This window comes from Temnothorax americanus, unplaced genomic scaffold (assembly GCF_048541705.1).
Source record: "Temnothorax americanus isolate GAGA-0224 unplaced genomic scaffold, ASM4854170v1 Scaffold2, whole genome shotgun sequence".
NCBI lineage: Eukaryota > Metazoa > Arthropoda > Insecta > Hymenoptera > Formicidae > Temnothorax > Temnothorax americanus.
Genome location: NW_027509338.1, coordinates 815,560 through 835,342, shown reverse-complemented (window position 1 = coordinate 835,342; position 19,783 = coordinate 815,560). Strand labels below are relative to the sequence as shown.

General features: G+C 36.3%; 1 protein-coding gene across 3 annotated transcripts in view; it reads left to right on the top strand.

Moving 5' to 3' along the window:
- Nucleotides 1-19,783, top strand: part of Gfrl (Glial cell line-derived neurotrophic family receptor-like) — a 364,389-nt gene extending 344,606 nt beyond the window's left edge. For all 3 annotated transcript variants that reach the window (XM_077405673.1, XM_077405674.1, XM_077405675.1), the window contains one exon: nt 9,952-19,783. In XM_077405673.1, the coding sequence (XP_077261799.1) occupies nt 9,952-10,170 (219 nt within the window). In that variant the 3' untranslated portion in view covers nt 10,171-19,783. The remainder of the gene's footprint in view (nt 1-9,951) is intronic.

The window sequence follows — 19,783 nt, the reverse complement described above, 5'->3', positions numbered from 1 at the left end:
GGAAGCAGCTCGTGCGCAAATTGCAACTGGCAGGGCTGCTCTTACAATCTTCGGATCCCTGAGCTTGACATGCGATTGTTTCTTTCGACAAAAGATTTTATTTCATATATGCACTTAAAAAATATTGAACGTATTATGTATATGAGTATAATCTCTTTTCATATGTAATGCGGCGCGGTATAAATGTATAAAATTGACATTGTTAATATTATATAACAATACTATGAAATATAAATTAACATAAATTGTTTCATTAATATTTATATCTTTGACCTGTGTTTTTTCATATTTATTGAATACGTACACAAAATATATCTGCTGATATATGAAAATAATGATTATTGCAATGATAATGAGAAATTAATTATGAAATAAAGGTGTGTTTTCAATTTTAGATTAATTTAAAATATATTTATATGCATACGCGCTCGTGAAAGTAAATTCTCTTAAAGGGGGAAAAACAGTGACTACATGACAGGGCCAGTCTTTACACATCGTAGATATGTTTAAAGACGGCCCTGTCTTCGGTGTTTTTTCCCATTTAGGAGAATTTATTGCTAGTAGGCCACGTTATAGTACCTTTTTTCCCAGTGACTACCTTTTCGACTCGTTTCGTTTACTTTAAAAGTTTGTACAAACTATCGCCACAGTGTGTTCACACGTTACTTACCTACCTATCGTAACACGCTCGTAACAACGATGCGGACCGCTTTCGTGCCGATTGTTTTTTAGGATTTAACACGATTTCAGCCGCGGCTTTATTATGCAAGACGCCTTTTCAGGTAGCAAATTGGAACGAGACTCCTCAGACGCGAGCGAAGCAATTTGCCGGCATGACTTCTGTTATATATTTATCTCTTCGGAGCAGGCATTATTTGCGTGTTTGCAGAAAATATACGTCAGAATATTAAGAATAATATTTTTAGCGCTTTGGTACAACCGATACGTCATCCCGGCATGAGATATGTATGATATTTTGAGATTAAGAGAGAAACGAAGGAAACACACACTTAACTTATTCTTCACAAACTCCCATAAATAATACATGTCATTCTCGCATTGTCAGATGAAACGGAAATATCAAGGTTTTCCTTCTTTTTGTTATTTTTAATATTATTTCTTGTTTCTAAAATTTTTATTTGACCCAGCCTTTTAACATTGCGTCAATTATTTATAAATTTAAAAAATATTTGATAAGTGACATATCGTGATTGTATGTGCAGGCAAGTTATACTCGAGTATGCCGACGTAACTTGCGATGATTTTGATCGTTCGGCCGCGATCCTCCCGGCCCGTAAATCCTCTTACTCGCGGACGCCTTCTTTGGCTCTCTGAAACATGGCAAAGCCGATAACGCTCGTTATTCAAGTTCATACAAAATGCACGCGGTTCCGCGGCGCAACATATATACGCCACGTAGCTCATCGAATGTTACGTCCTGAATCCTAATACTCGATCATCAATATTAATATGTTGCGGACACTTACAGCGATCACGACGCAGCTTAATTGTTTAATGCTCTTAATTCGACGGTGAATTAATCAAATAATTCGCAGTCCGCAATGCAGCTCGCGCACTCACATATAACTTTGTGATGTTCAGTTTTTTAAATTTAAAGCAAAAATAATGTCACTAAAAATGATATGTAACATATGTACCACTCGCTTCTCGAACATTATTCCACATCTTTCGACAATGTTTAATTGAACTAATGCTTTATAAATATGCACAAACACATTGAATAAGCATATATACATGCATTGGTTCGTGTTTAACATATTATTTGTATTAATTGTGCCTTAACGGCGTTACAGCTTATGTAAAATAATATGTTGAAAGTTTTGGACATTATTTTATTTGCATACTATACTTTAATAAAAATATTTTGTATGTTACACTTAATATTCACATATTCTTTATCATATCGATTTTATTGTATAAAAATGCACAATAATTTGATATAAAATTTATCGATAAAATAAAGCCGGCAAATCTTGAAGCATATGTATTTGAAACGTTAAGTAATTTTTTTATGGCAATATATCATATTTATTATATCGATTACAATTAATATTTTTTATGAGAGAGAGAGAGAGAGAGAGAAAGAAAGAGAGAGAAAAAATAAAATATATGCGCGCGCCCGGGTATGTATATGTGTGTGTGTTTGTAAAAATTTTTTTTTATACTTTAATAATTCATGACAGCATCACGTACTCGGAATTGAGAGGGATAAAAAGAGGAGAGAGAAGGAGCTCTCTATCAACAGTATGGAATTACTCGTATCGATCGTGAACACTTCGGTTTTGAAATCGAGGGTAAGAGTACTTTCTCTATTTGTGTCGCCGTAGGTTGCCAAAAATATTGCGACGAATTACGGAGTTGTCGACAATTCGGCCACTCACGAGCCACAGGAAATCCTCTTACATCCTACAGCACCGTTTTAGTTCTTCGCCGGGCGAGTAGAAGGACCTCTAAATCGGATGACGATTAGCGTCGACGTGGGAGATTTAAGATCCGCCAAATCTGGCGATTACTCGAACGATATAAGATCGCTCGCTCTCGCGGAGAGAAAGAGAGAAAGTAAGGTAAAGCGTGAAGAAAGGAGAGGCCAGCCAGGGAGAATTGAAGCCGAGATTTGCACCCTCGAGCCAGGGACAGACGCGGAAAAATGGCGAGATCGTTGGATAGTCCGGGAGACTCCGGCTTGCTTCGATGAGATACACTGGGGATGAAATATGAACGGGGATCCCGTTAACGATGCATTCCCCCCTCCCCAGCAAGAAAAGGGGACGAGCTTCTTAACGCGAGATGGGTTTTTTGGCTCGCCGGCGTTAGAGTGAAGTTGAACGGAATATATTTTCCTGGACTAAGGATCTCTTGGAATCTCTATGCATTTTTAGAAAATACGATATACAGTTGTGCAAAAAATTGCAGAAAACAAATTAACAGAACTACCGGAGTACCGGAGATTAATCTGTATATTTATTTTTACTGAAGAAATCTTAGGAAAGAAAAGAGAGAAAAAGAAAATAAATTAATGAAATTAATCATCTATGTAATTTCAATAAAAGTCGGGGAAAATTTCAGAAATTAAGATACTTTAAAAATAAATAATAAATTTTTAAAAAATGTCGAACGATGATTATTTTGACCTCTTTGATAGTTCTAATAGTGTTAACAATGCTGGAAATGTATACGACGGAAGGTAATGTTAAATTATGTGGAGCAAAGGCAACGGTTAATATATCCTTGTGTTGCGATAAGCCGCGATGATTTAAGAATTAATAAGCAATAATTGTTAAATACATTTATAAATGTTAAGCGATACAGTTGGCGCGTAAAGCTTACTTTCGCAAACTACTTTTGTTTCATAACTCTCCGGGGCGCGCAACCAAGAAAGAAAACTTGTTATTCTTAAAGTTAAAAGGATCCCGACGTTGCCTGCCGAAGGGAGGGCCCGCTATCGCTTTTCGCGAGCGTTATGCTCATTTGCATTGCGTGACGAGCCCGCTTTCCGTAAGCCTTTACGTGTTACAAAGCCGGTGTGCGTTGCATGTCGTTATTCCTTCTCTTCGAGTTCCTTTTTTTTGCTCTTTCTATCCGCTCTCCCCCCCCCCTCAGTGACTTTACCATTAACCGTCCTTATCCCGGAGGCTTTTGCTCGCGCCGCTTTTCGTCTCTTTCTTACTATATACGCTCCTCTCCCCTCATGTCCTAACGAGCAACGTCGAGCGGGCTCTTCAACGTCATTATTGATTAAGTGGCCACGCGAAAGCGCGCCCTGATTCTTTAACGACGAAATTTTATTGGCGGTTGCTTCGTGACAGCAATTTTTCTCTTTTCGATGGCAAAAAACTGTATATGAGGCACGAAACGCGCCGGCACCAAATGATCGCGCGACGCATGGTAATAACCGTTGTTAAAATAATTCTGCAAATAATTTTGTCGCTACGCAAATTTTATTGCAACAAAAATTGTTTTATTATATTCCTAAAAATCACAATTTTTCGTACATTGTTTCACCCTGGCAAACCAATACATGATAACAATCCAATAATACATAATTACATGGCATCATTTATAAAAAAAATCACGAGGTCCTAAAAATAAGAGATATACCGGGTGTTTCATTTTAATTGCCCCATCAGGCAAATATCTCGAAAAATATGAAAGATACGGAAAAACGTTTCAGACAAAAGTTGTTTGGTTCGAAGGGGGACATAAGATGGTATCATTGGTTTGACCTTGAGTAAACGTGCTAAGATCATATAAAGTTCAACTTTGTTTTTTTAAATGGAACTCCTTATTTTTAATTACATATTCTTGTAGCTTACCTAACGAGCTTTTCAAAACCCTATATTTGAGTATTTTTCCATGAAGTACTTTTCGAGTTACAAGGCTTGAAAGTTACAATCAAGTTACAAGGTGTACCGGCCAATGAAGACAAGACCCAACATTCATCCGGCCAGTGAAGGCAAGGCCCAAGATTTGATCCGGCCAGTGAAGGCAAGGCCCAAGATTTGATCCGGCCAGTGAAGGCAAGACCCAACATTGATCCGGCCAGTGAAAGTAAGACCGATTGACTCACAAATAGGGTCACATCGAAGTCACATTGTGTATTTTTGGTTTGCAGCAAATGCTCAAATGTAGTACCATTCTGTTGGATACATAATTGCAACCCAATAACTTTCAAGCCTTGTAACTCAAAAAGTACTTCATGAAAAAATACTCAAATATAGAGTTTTGAAAAGCTCTTTAGGTAAGCTACAAGAATATGCAATGAAAAATAGGAAATTTTATTTTAAAAAACAAAGTTGAACTCTATATGACCTCGGCACGTTCACTCAAGGTCAAACCAATGACACCATCTTATGTCCCCCTTCGAACCAAACAACTTTTGTCTGAAACGTTTTTTCGTATCTTTCATATTTTTCGAGATATTTGTCTGGGGCTATTAAAATGAAACACCCGGTGTATGTGCTTTAGATTTACAATATCTTTAAAAATAATATGAATAAAATTATTGAAAGATTTATCAGTTTATGTGAATGCTTTCAAAGCAAATATTTCTAAAGTAAAAAAAGCGGATTTTGAAAGAAATCTTCCTATACAATTAATTGTCACAATTAATCGTTTACTGCCGCAATTAGTCCATCATAATCATTTCTCATTCTCTTACCAATTGCAATGTCATCGCGTCATTCACATATGGATGTGATGTATCCGCGCTATTATACATCGGCGCTATTGTTTCATCATTGCAACCAATTACGAGTCGTCTTCGAGCGACGACAGCAACAATCGTTCCCTGATATCAGATGTATTTATCCGATTGAAAGGGTGGATATCGAGCGGGATGCAAGAGCCAATGGAGAGATCGCCATTGTGTAGGATGAATCTGTCTTCTAGCTATTAGCTGCATACGGAGTGTCCCGCAAATCGCATATTGCTCCAATAGCACATGTTATCAATTGTTTCTTTGGCCGAAAGCTATAAATTCGCGTAATATTTAAACGCACAATTTTTAATAAATTTTTTCAGGATATAAAATTTACCTGAAATTAAACAAAAATAATGAAATATTGTTTTCTCTTCGTGTCTTTTAATTTGTAAGAACGTTTAAAATTTTCAACTGTTTGCGTTTAAAAGGTTGTTTGTTTAAAAAAAATTGCTCTTAAATTAAAGATTTTATAATTGGAAGAGAAGGTACATAGAAAGACACCTTGTACAACCTTATACATTGGGGACACCCTATACGCCTCATACCTCTCGCTCCTTTTCCTGTCAACATGCACGAGGCCATTGCACGTTTTGACGTAATCACTCCTCCGTCCAGAAATCCAATTAGTCGACCATTAATAAGGGATTTGTCCTGACGGAAGAGATAATGGTACCTGCCCCATCACCGGCTGCAATTGCACCTGCAGGTATGCCTTCGCCTTGCACCTGTCTTCATTCACGCGGGGATAAATTGCCAAACCCGTGACGATGCTGTAAGGAGAACCATTTGTTTCCGGCGATCACGAATTGAGATCGTCTTTCGAAGAGAGTAGCACGATCATGCTCGAGGCTTAATGCCATCGCACTTTAGCTCGCGACACACTTCTTTGGATCCATTGAACAGGTTTCCGCTAACATAAGCGCGATTGCTGCTAGCTTAATCTTTCGTTTATTACCACTAGGAAAAAAGGCTGATTAATTTTAGATTGCACCACTAGCGTGGATAATTCCTTTTTTATTAGGAAAAGAATTTTAATTAATACAGTTATTAATATTGGTAACACGTCTCACTGTTTGCAAATGTAATAAAGACTAAAATATTAAATGCAATTTTGAAAGGCTTGTCGAAAGTCAGATTTTACCATGATTTTTGTATGCATTTTTATTAAAATTTTACTATGGATTCAAAACTATATTTACATCGACTAATTTTACCTCGCATATCGATTCTTAAAATTATTATACGCAAATTACTTAACAATATAACTTTAATAACAATTTACTGAAAATTACTTTTATTTGCGATCGTTAAACGTCTTAATAATTTTCACTTCTAAGCCACTTAGGATCATTTACACTACACCCTTTGTGTTTAAATAAACTCAACGTACTCGTTGCAGCCTTTCTGTAATTAAATGTTTAGGTAAATAATATATTAGCTTTCCTTGTGTACATTCATTCGTGCGTTCGCCAATTTTCCGAATAATTGTATTAGCGCGTGTCTATACTTGTAAAGCGAAATTATTTTGGCGGAGCGCAATGTAACACGAATGTACTTCTAACCCTGGATTAATATGTAGAAGAGGCACGTACCGCATAATACAAGAGAGCGTAAATTAGAACAACCATCGAGCTGCCGCGGTGAGTTTCGTCGTGTGGCGCGGCTCGGTATTAATTAAAGCATAACGTTAAACAACCGGCGTAAACAGCGGAATGTTATGTTCGGCACGAAATCGCGGCAGCTCGCGATTGATTTGATCATTTCGGTTAACAATTATTTTAGTAGGGCAATACAATTATTATATCTATAATACGCTTTTGAAAAGAAAATTGGACAGTTGGAAATTATTAGGTAGTGTGATTATATATAGGGTAAACTCGGGTAAGATGGCCATAGAGGGAAGATGGCCAACACATGTTCATTTGATGTTTCATGACGAGCTAAATTGAAAGAACATATATATATATATATATATATATATATATATATATATATATATATATATATACGTGATTAAAAGATATAATTTTTTTTCTCATATATTTAATAGACAGATTTTATTTAATATTAAGAATCACCTAAATATGTGCTATTATTTAAAGCATTATTTATAAAAAACAAAAAGAATATTAAAATATAATTATTACTATTACTAATTCGCAAGAAACGTATCTTTTATCGCATGTCTCCAATAACTGAGTTAACCAGGAATAACCCAAAATTAAAAAAACTTTGCGAAAGTATCCAGTTTGAGTTTTAAAAGCAGTTTGGTTTTATTTAACTCCATTAAGGTTGAATTATTTGATGTTTCCACTAGGACTAATGTTTTACTGCAGAAACAAATGAGACGCTCATACCATTATACCATGTATTATTTTACGGCGAAGCTCGGATTAAATAAAATATTATCCGGGGAAAAATTAAACGCGTGTCGGCTGATGTTGAAGCACGACGGGAGATAAGCAGCGCAATCCGCGGAGTAAAAAAAGTGGGAGTTACATATCCACGGTAGCGCACAATACTGTTGCGAATCTGTTGGATAATCCCGATGGAAAAAAAAGGTCACACACCGCACAATTGCATATTCAAAGCCGGATTATTCTGGTAGGGAAACCGAGAGCACACGGAAACACACATAAGCAATTAAAAGCTTCGTCAACTTCTCCGCGTAACAAAATTATGATGATATAGTAAAAAGTGGAGTAAGTAACTAGCGACTTTGACGTACTCGGCTACTCTATTTAATACACGAATTATACCAATCTGAACTTTTAGGCGATAAACTCGTCCGTTAAGTTCTAGAATTGAAAAATATAAGCTAGGTATTATTTTAAAATATAAATTTAATTATTTTATTTGGGAAAAAATACTCTTTACGTTTATATAATATCGATTTCTTGTATAATTTATTATTTTAAAGTATGATATTAATGATATTAATACAATGGACAGCTCTGCGGAAAGTTAAAGTTAAATTTGCATCTGAATTTCCGATATTTTTGCGATTTTTTAAATTGTGGACCCCGAGATACGAATTTATTTAATTCTTTTTAATTCCGCATGATGTATATCTTCTACTTTAAATGTCTAAATTCAGCTATTGTACTTGACTGCAAAATGGACGTAACCCATGTGATAAAAGAAAGCGCAAAGCACGCCGAATGTGCCTAGCCGGGTTTTTAGGCTAATTGAATGGAACTGCGCGAAGCAGTAATGATCCAAGCATGGCCGGACAAAAGCCCAGTGCGATAATTCATTTTACGTATTGGCTGGTGCTAATTGTAGACCCGAGTCTCTCGCACGTTGCGAGTTAATTATCGAATACGCGCGGATATATACTGCAATATTGTTTCATAGTCAGATATCTTCCCCGTCTCACGCATCAAGTATTTCATAAAACACATATTTTGAAGAAAATAAAGGCGATAACTAGGTGAATCTCAAAAAAGTAAATTTATTATCTGATACATTAAATATAGCAGATTGCCATAATTATAAAAAAAAAACCTAAGCAGAATTTTTTCCAAAGAAAGCCAAGGTATTATAGCGTTTACGTCATAAAATCGCTATATAATAAATTAACTTTTACAATGCAGACTTCTAATACATTGCTCGATGACATTTTATCTGAAAATCTGAAGTTGGACGACTCTTGTCTCTTTTCCAACGCACCAAAGATATCAATGGTCGGACTCGTCAAAAGTTTCATTCCACGCTCGGAAAGCTACACCGGCTCGTCACAGCGAAGTTATTCGCGCAAGATTCCAGCTTTCACGCGGAATTTAATCTCACATTGAAAACCTCGCCCGGGCACGAAACGAGCGAACGAAACGTCGGCGCGGGCGGGTTGAGAAATCTGGTCGGGCCACGTGGCGCACCAGAAAGATATCACCAAAAATCGCTCTCAACCTCTCGCGGACTCCTACGCCGGAAATTAAAGATTCAACGAGCCGAGGGTAATTTTGGGGACGAGGAACAAGGGCTGCGCGTAGCGGGAGAGGGTTGAAAATGGAAATCGATTCCGGATTCCGTCTGGAAAGAGATACAGGATAAAACGGGGGGAGGAGGAGGGGAGGGGTTACATTCGACGTCGTTAAGTCGTATTCGAGGGAAAACTCGTATTCTGGCGGAACAACTATTGATAGTAGGAACGGAAAATGCGCGTGCTCTCGCGGAGATTATACTTTCGCGAAGGATTTATTCCGGTCATTATACAAACGATCCTGGAATTTACCAGGACATATCGTCGCTCTGCGAATTCTTCGATTAAATGAAAATTTGATTGGTTCCGATCGATTTATTTTTTTCGCTATGTTATAAAGCTATACGTATTACTACGCTAATATTTTGTAGTTGATCATAAACAAAGTTACTAGAAAAGATAATTTTTGGCACAGTATTTACTTATTTGGTTCATAATTTTTTCCGTTTATGATATTTATTTAAATAAAAATTACCTTTGTATACAATTATATACAAAATATCGAAAATAAGTAAAAATTCAAACTAACATATCTGATGTAAATTGGAACGCGAATCAATTCAAAATTACGTTGGAATATTAGAAATCAAGCATCTATCACGATTATAGGGATCCATAATAGATATAAAACCTCCCGTCATTTAATAATTACGCGAATGTCGTATCAAATTCCTATATATTAAAATAAAATCTGCTTTTGAATTGAAAGTTTAAACTGAACGCGCTAATCGAAATGCTCGATTTGCAGGAGGAGTGCGCGTCGATGATGCAAGATCTCAGCGACAAGATCAACAACAAGCACCACGAGGTGCACACACATCCGCTGCTCTCGATCTTCAAGATGGCCGAGGTCGAAGTGAAGATGCCGTACAGCAACGAGGCGGCGATCTCCAGGTCGTCGTCGGCGCTCCTCGTCGTTCTGTTCGCGATCAGCTTCTTCGGGTCGACGTGTCTCTTCGGGTCGTGACAGGGACATCAGGACGTCGAGAAAAATCTGTATCGAGTGTCCCCCTCGCGGAGGATCGCCACGTGTCGCGTGCATGTAGTAGCAATGGTCCCGACAACGAGACCACCCACTCGGACGAGAGAGGACTCGTGGCCTTGAAGGGCGCAGATCAACGAAGGGAAGAAATCCCCCCCGCCTTCCCCTCGATCGTCGTGCGGATCGGAGACAGATCGCAGGGATCATCAATCGGCGGATTCGCACGGCGATCCCCAAACACGTTCCCGCCGATCGCGGATCTCTCACCGCGCCGTTGAAGATATTATTAAATATATATTGATATTTAATGGTATTTTTGTTACACTGTAACCTCGACAGAGCGTCCTCGAACCTTGTCCTTAACTCTTCGACCGTCACAGCTCGTATGACTCCGGATTTAACGTGGAACATGCGATGATTATCGTAATTAACATTAAATTATTGTAAGCAAAGTTATTTTTCTTCCGAGATAAAATTCTTTGAATAATGTGCTTTTATTTAAAATATGAAATTTATGTAAATATATATTTTTTATTTCAATTGTTTATTTTCTACAATAAATATAATAAAGTACAGTTATTTTAAGGCACCAATGAGAATATAAAATACATCTTTATATATAAACTGCATTAAAACTGTCGATTTTGGGGGATTACCTAGTTTTATTTTCAAAACACATATTGCTTATAGAGAAAATAGCAAATAGATACTTTTATAAAATATTCATTGCATGTTCCGACATTTCGAAAGCACTTATTATATAGATATACTAATGTATGTGGACATGGCAGTTGAAAACACTGTGCCTAACTGAAGATACTGCAGTTACACTGTAGAAAAACACAGTGTTATTTGCGCTACTCGAAGGGTTAGTGACGGATGATCGATGATGCCCTGGACGATCGACGCCGCTTTGAGGTCGAGCTTGATACGGAAACGAGATTGACACGGAATGCATTTGTCAAATGTACGCGAAATCAAGTAGAAATCATCGGCCAAATTGCGTTTTCATTTCACGCGCTCGACAATTTCCCGCCGTCAAAAGTGTCTTGCGAACGAGATTGTTGCGCGATCGACATGCAACCGACGTAACTTGGACACGAGTTGCATCGCAAGTTGACCATTAACAATCGGCACGCGGTTACTAATGATGTTTGATTACATGATGATTTACGGGCGAGTGATTGGCGGAGAATAATTAATGACATGTATGAAAACTGAGAAATATTGGAAAATGAGTAATCGAGAGATTTTTACGTTCTAACACGAGATTAATCAATATATATAAATTATATATATGTTCTCTATATATAATGTATATATATATAAAAATAAATTTTCTCAATGCCCAATCTTGATTGGCAGACAGGATTACAATCATCACTTAGAAAAGCGGATGATTAACGCGAAGTCCGTGAATAGATAGGAACATTTTGTTGCAAATTGTTGAAATAAAAATATTACATATATACACTCGAAGTGTTTTATTTTTAAACGTTGAGACTCTTCGCACAATTATAATCTTGTTGACATTATATTACGATGTTAATCCGAATGGAAACCAAAAACAGTTTTGAATTAATTCGCGCTTTCGATGCGACAGCGGCAATCTTGACAAATTAATCAAGAAAAAAAATAAAAATAAAGAGAGAGAGAGAGAGAGAGAGAGAGAGAGAGAGACATTAAAAGTCACACTTTTTTGAAGTTGCGCCTCAAGAGGCATCTCGAAATGTGAAATTCAAGTAAAAACGTAAAATCGCTCGTCGAAGATTGACGAGAGAGTATAGGAGCAGAAAAACGGTGGGTGCGATTCGCGATCGTTCGGAACGAGAGAGTACGACGTGTGTATAATAAATCGACCGTAACGCGAGAGGCAGTCTGTATAAACGGCTAAGCACTAATCTACTGTATAATTAACGGCCAAGCAACGCAAACCTCCTCCCGTACTGGACCATTAGGTGTTTGTTAAAGTTGAAATCTAAACCTTAAAACACACGCGCGTCTATACGACGCGCGGCTCGTCGACGAGAGGCTCGAGTGTGTATAGATAAATGTAGATTGTTAATAGCGACGTAAGAGCAGAAAAAAAAGTGTGTAATATAGAGGTAGCCTGGGGAAATGTAGCCGAGCGAGAAAAATCGATCGAGGCCCGCTCGTTTTCAAGTTTCAAGTCGCAACCGATGTATACGAAGTATCCCGAGTCGATCTCGACGGTCCCGACGAAAATTCTTTCCTCTTTCTTTTCTATTTTTTCCTCATTATTTTTTCAAACTGTATATATTCAAGTTGTAAATATCCAATCACCGTAGAGATGTACGGGGTGCCTTAGAAAATCTAAGTCCTCTAAGAGAAGGCAAGACGTCCAATCAAATTTTCGCTAAATAATATACGGCCTCAGAGAACTTGCTTAGATAATATCGCCTTAATATCACACATATAGATTTAGAGATATATCAACGCAAATCCGACAATCGAATTTTCAACTCGTCGTGCAGCAACTGTACAATTAATCAAACCTTTTAGACGTGATTGTTTTTTTATTTATAACAAGAGAAAAAAAACAATACATCTGCTCGTTAGATATGAAGTACTCCCCCGATGTAAGTGTACATACTTTTGTTTTTTTTTCTTTTTTGAACATTTTCTTGTCCGTCATATATTCGTGTCATCGATTATTTTATTAGCCGATGGCGCCATATCAATATGTGAAACGGCGTGGCACCTCGCGTCGCGCGTCTCCGTAATTACGGCGCGCAATGTCAATAGTTCGTGACTGTGGGAGGCACCCTGTATAAACGGTCGATTTGTCAGGCCGGAAGACGAGAGGGGGATACGAAGCGGAAAACTTGTAAACGGCGGCCGAACGCTTGACATTTACAAATTACTCAGAAATTCACGAGCTGGAATTATTCAGCAGCCGGAGAAAATCCTCCCGCTGCTGCTGGCTCGATCATAATCTCGATACCGGCGATTAATAACCCTCGGGATTCCGATAATTATCCCTCGCTCTGCGACAGACTCGTCACTGCCCCACCCATTTTCTTTTTCCTCCAAACGATACTAAAGCGTGGCCGAGTTCAGTGTTTCGAGAATCTGAGAGACGATTTCATTTTGCTAGCATTAAATCTCGACTATTTTCCGTCATTAATTTATTTCGAACGGAAGTGTCTTAATCACTTTTATCTAATACAATTCCAAGATCGTCGAGATTCAATTATTGTGGATCACAAATGTGAAATAGCTGAATATAAATTTAATGATAAAATGTCAAATATAATTTAATATTTTTTGTCTTAATTACTTTACCACGAAAGATTAACACAATTACGTTATATATAGCTTGTGATTTAAATATTTTACACTATTCTTTCTCGAAACACTCAACTTGTTGCAAAAAATGCGACAAAAGTCAATATATTATCAAATAAATTTAAAAAATCCCATTTTTTATTACAGATTTAAAATGTTTATAATTTTTTATCAATTTTAAATTCTTTATAATTTATTTATTAACTACCTGCTTCATTGTTTCCGAAAATAATATTGAAATGTTATTGAAAATATTCTCGAAAATGAAGAAACATCAATCAATAAACGGGGAAACTAATTCTTGAAAAGCTAAATACAGATTATACAATCAGTCGTTGATGGAAACGCGAATATAACGATTACTACGAATACTTCTGTTATCCTTGTGACTCCTGTTAGCCGCGAATAAAGTGACGAGAATCCGTTGGACGGAATCTTGAGGATTATAATCGCGCTAAAGCTTCAGGCGAATCCGGGAGCCGCTGAAGTTAACTAAGGAAAACTCGCTAGACAATGTAGCGGCAGGAACAATACGGCAAATAAATAGAGCCCTTCTATGCATACGATATACTCTATACATATACGTTATGTAAGTGCATATATATATATATATAAAATATAAATATAAATATAGATAATGCGAGACGGACAGCCAGCGCGTTCTGGCTGCCATATTGTTTGTACATGGACGACAAATGCGAATTAGACAAGTTGTAATACGGCAATTCAATTAGGTGGCATTCGTCGATCTAGGCGCGAGTATAACTACCGCCTTGTGTGCGTGTGAGTTCTGCGTGCGAAATATATGAGAGTGCGTTTGTGCGTGCCAATCGTTCCCCGCGCTCTTCCCTGAATTATATTACATTAAATAATAATAATATATATAAATCGCGCTATTACCATCAGATTATAAAGTGGTTATGAACGCGCGAATGCCGGAGTGAATACCATTTCGTTCTTTCGTATTCGGTTTTGGCGGTAATTATTCCCGCGTTATAATTTAATTCGCGCTATTATGCATGTGTATCATAATTACATTATTTCCAATCTCGTTGCACAGCAAAAATTATAATCAGGTATCATCATTCTCTTCAATTAATTTTACTTAATTTTTGGCTAAACTGTGTCCAGTCGGGCATATTTATCTTTGTAACAATTCTTCTAAACTTAAAATTTAAAAATTAAATGTTAATTTTTTAATAACCATTTCTTTATACTGTTTATAAACTCTGTTTTGCGCAATACAAATAGAACAGATAAAAATTGATATCCGAAAGTTAACAGAAGTTGTGATACAAAAAGAAATAAAATAAAATCAGATTTATAATAATCTGATTGTCTGATACACTGACAGATCTCTCTTTTTGACACGTTTATTAATTTTAATTATTTAAATATTATTTAATAAACTAGAAAAGAATCCTATTAAATAATGACAATTTAATTAAATTAAAATTATTGAATAACCGGAAAATAACCGAGAGAAAGCGCGAGGCGGATTGTACGTGCGCGACGTGGTAAAGCAATAATGTATAAAATTTATGAATCGCGGGCACGTCGCTCAAAGGGACGGAAGATGTTAATGTCACATTATACATACGCGCACGTATACAGGAATATAATATATGTTGATTAGTTAGAGAAAGCAGCGAGACTAATCGTTTCAGCGGCGGCGAGATCGGCTCTTCGGGGACGATCGATCGAAAAGCGAGACAGCTCTTTCGATGAACTCGATCGATCTCGAAGGTGATGGACCAAACATGCGAAAATCTCGCGAGAAACGTAGATCAAGGTTGACGGGTCTCTGCTCCTTTTTGATTTACGCGGTGCGAAAATAGGATGAGTTATCCATATCGAATAAATGCGCGGAGTGTCTCAAACCTCGGCCATTGATTTTTACATTATGGATATAAACCTAATTAAGATGCATGCGCGATTATAATGCGCGCATATAAAGAATTTAACGGAAGCACGATTGAATTAGTTTAATATGACATTTGGTAGAAATGCAAATTGCATATTTTATTGCTCTGAATTGTAATTTCGTTAATTTAATGCCCATATTAATTCATTGAATTTTAATTGTGTATATTTTCACTAATTATATTAATTCTATGGAAATGTAACAGCAATTAATTCTGCAAATTTAATCGCATCTATATTTTAATTAATATAATTAATTAAACGCGCATACGAAATCGCGCCGGTATTTCCACTTGGAACATCATTGCGCTCGTCATTCCTTGAGAACCCTAAATTCAACCTTGATCGACACGAAGGGGGGATGTTCCGAAAATGGCGTAACTCACGTATTCGGCGGAGTTTGCTTGAAGTTTAAACGCTCGCTGCATCGGAATGTAAATAAAACTGCGCGCGGAAAGAAATCCTCCTAGACGATCCTAGATCGTCGGTTATAGACGCACGAATCAGCCGATAAGAACCATATTACGCTCAATTACTACTCACTGGCAAGGTACTTTTGACGCACTGTTCGCTAATAAGACGGCGAGTAGCTTTAATACTGCTGCATTCGACGGATGTAACTTTCCTCCACGAAGCACGGGCAGCTGAGTAGAACGATATACCGTATCGATACTTCGGTCATATATTTGAGAACAAATTCTATTTTACTATATGGAGACACTTTTGTATACAAAATTAGTATTATATATTTCATTGTATATCCAATTTATTGGCAAATCTCTATTGCCTTTCTCTTCTTTTTGCACTTCTTAATTTTATATCTTTTTTCATACTTTATACGATTTATTTGCGACCTTTTGCAGATGTCTCGCAAAAAATAATATCTCGTAATTTCTTATTTTCTCAATGAACATTTGGACATACGCGCGTAATCATCATTAATGTACGCTAAGAACTGCGCGTGTATCTATTCATGGCGATCTCATATGATCCAGCTGAATCAGATAATCAAATATCCGACGCCAAAGTCGGAACTACACGCGGCCTAATTACTCTCTGTAACGTATTGCGCACTAGATACACGTGCATCACGTCGAGAAATCGCGATTTCGACGATCAACGATAATGAGCTATCCACCTTGCGGGAGAATCATTCTGCAGATCTTACAAATATAGCGAAATACATCAGAGAGCCTGTCCTGCGGCATTTTGTTTTGGATTTAATCTTGAAGTAACTTATTGTTAATAGAAAAATTACAGCATAACGTCAAATATTTTAGTTAGCATAATTTGCTAAATGGAAATTTTGTTTCTTAATTAAAGAAACATAATAAATCTTTTATCTTTGTTCATCAAATCATTTTTCTTAATCTTGTTTTAAATAATTTTTTTATTTCTTAACATTTTTCTACATTATTGTTAGTAATTTCCGTGCTTCGTGCGAACGTGAGGGTGACTGCTTAACTGTAAAAAAAAGCGACGCGAGGGTAATGCAATAATTACGCATGCATGCGAGATCGCACACGTGTGTGTGTGTGCGTATGTGTGTGTGGGTGCATCATAAGTGTGTGAAAACCGATGTACGTGTCGGAGAGCATGGCGTTATACTTGTAAAGGGCTTGCTTTGTGACCGCGATGTTACTTTGTGACGACGTGACTGATGCGACGATCTTACTTGAGAGAGAGTTGGTAAACTTCCTCATGTTCCTCAAACTTAGCCGCCTCTTGCTCCCGCATAAAGTTTATATTGCATTTTGCTTGATTACTAAAGCTTACAAGACGATGTGATACGTTTAGTTTTACAGGCATTAAGATCCAGTGGTTATCTGCAAGCTTATTTTGTCGAATTAAATAAATTTGTTGATAGACTGATCGTTAATGAGTTGCGTAAAGAAGTAGCGGTCGAATGTAAATTACAAAATTCAAACTTTAAATATAGAATTCAAAGGAACCTTTAAGTCTGTAAAAATTATGTTTCTGGTTATGAAGTCAATATTGTTTTACTTTGTGTTAAAAATTTTAGTACAAATTGTACAGTAATTTCTCAAGCATTTCGGTTACACGCACACAGTGAATCCTGACTAAACTCATAACTCACGCCAGAGAACCAACCATTACTCTCTCAACCGAACTCCTTAACAAAGTAATATCGTGATTGTAAAGTAACTTCTGTTCACGGTATTAATTCTTCCAAACAAACTGCGAACGTGGGTCTTCGTACGACTCGTATGTGAATTCTAACTTCCTCGTGTATCACATTGTACATGGACTGGTGTTGCGAACCGTACGCACCGATTACCGATCGATCGAACTGATTATCCAACAGCTTAGCGAAATTTTCGCGAGAATTTGCAGAATTTCTTTTATAAGAATACTCCGCAATTTCTCGTCTGTCGTCAATCTGATAAATTATATTATCTTCAAAAATGTATACGGAGAGTGTGATTCGAAAGATTGGTTTTCGAGCGCAAATACAATCGAAAACGTTCGAATCAAATATGATCATTTATGAAACTGCGCTCGTTTGCGTTCGAGCCATGCATATCATATTTCTTTAAGAGATACCGTGTATTGATCGTTAAATTAAAGAAATACGTCCTTAATTAAATAGAAAATTTTCTTCGTTCGCTTGAAAAAGCGAGGCCGAGTTTTTGGAAATTGTTACAGCGCCACAAAGTGGTTTTAAAGTTTAAGAATTTTACAATTCCAGTTACACGATGTTCCCGGGACTTAATAAATGTAATAACTGATGACATGTTTGTTAAGATGATCGAAGAAGCCATCATGAGTTCTGTAACGAAAATAAAAGAGAAACGTTTCAATAGAAATTTTACAAAGATAATTCTTTTAATATGTATAAACAACAACTGTTTACCACTTATATTGTTACAACGCTCTAAAAGTGACGTTGCGTATTGAAAATACTTTTACATAGAACGACTTTGTTACTCGATGTAGCGTTATTAAAGAGATATCGTATGATTAAAAAGAAAAAAAAACGAAAAAGATGCGTCGTGTACATACGAACGCAATACACATAAAATAATTTACCAATAAGTATTGTTAAATATATATTACTACAAGTATATTACTAAATTACAGAACTTTCACTGCGCACGTCTTTAAGCCATATGCATCGATATCAATTATGCGTACAAAACGCATTAATATGCGTTTTAAGTAATACAAAAAATACAAATTAATTGAATTAAAATATATATTAAATCATCAAATATACATATATCTTTATCTCGATTAAATAAATTGAAAAATAATGAAAAGAAGTTTATTTATCCGCGTATTTTAATAAAATCTAATGAATCATATTAACGTTTTGAGAGACATTTTAGTGTATTACAAAAATATCTTAAATATTTAAGTACAGTCATGTATTATAGTTAGTATTACAAAATTTAAAAAATTTTACTTAACTGTCTACGATAATGATACTTATATTGGATGCATAAAGGCTTAAAGTTCTGCAGCTTTATAACGCAAACGAATAGAACAATCTGTAACCGTCAATTACGTCGTATCCAACGAGATCCGTCATCCTCTTCCAGCCTCGTGCTTCGAGATTCTCGCCGCAATAATACGCAATTAGTAATTACTAGAATCTTATTAAGATGTAAAAAATGTATTAATTAATTTAGTTATTAAGCAATTGCGAAGTACGAAGACCCGCGGTATTGTTTATACCAGCTATAGATTTCGAATATTTTACCACAAATGAAATAGGAAGACGAGTGAATCGCCGAAATATTACAATGGCTACTTGGTTATTTATAAATTAATTCCTTGCGTCATTACCTAAGTTATTTTAAATTATGTAACAATAAAAATTATTTATCAAGATAAATTAAATTACAAAATAAACTTGATTGACGTAATATATAAAATAAATATTACGCGCGTTTCTCTTTTATATATTCTATACATCACAGTATCAATTGATAATCGCGTTGGACATAAGATCAGACATATCAACCATACTGTAATTTAACATTTATATAAAAGCTATTTTATTATTAATTTTTTATGAAATCTGATATTTTATCTCATGAAAGATATCTATAAAAATTAGAAAGCGCAAGGAATTAAATGTTAAGTTTTACTGCTCGAAGCCGAGGATAAAGATGGTGGTTCCAATTGAACATATCAAAGCCTCCGTAAAAAAAGCCAGCCAATATTTGGATTTCTACTCTGGTTTCACAGATTAAGTTTTTTCGACGTTTATTCTCGCGACAGGAAACACACGAGAGCTCGCGAAGCGGCTCGATCGCGCGGTGATGCGCAACTTCCAAGAATTACCTTGGAGATAATGTATGATCCGATATAAATACGCAGGAAAATCCTGTGCACTGGA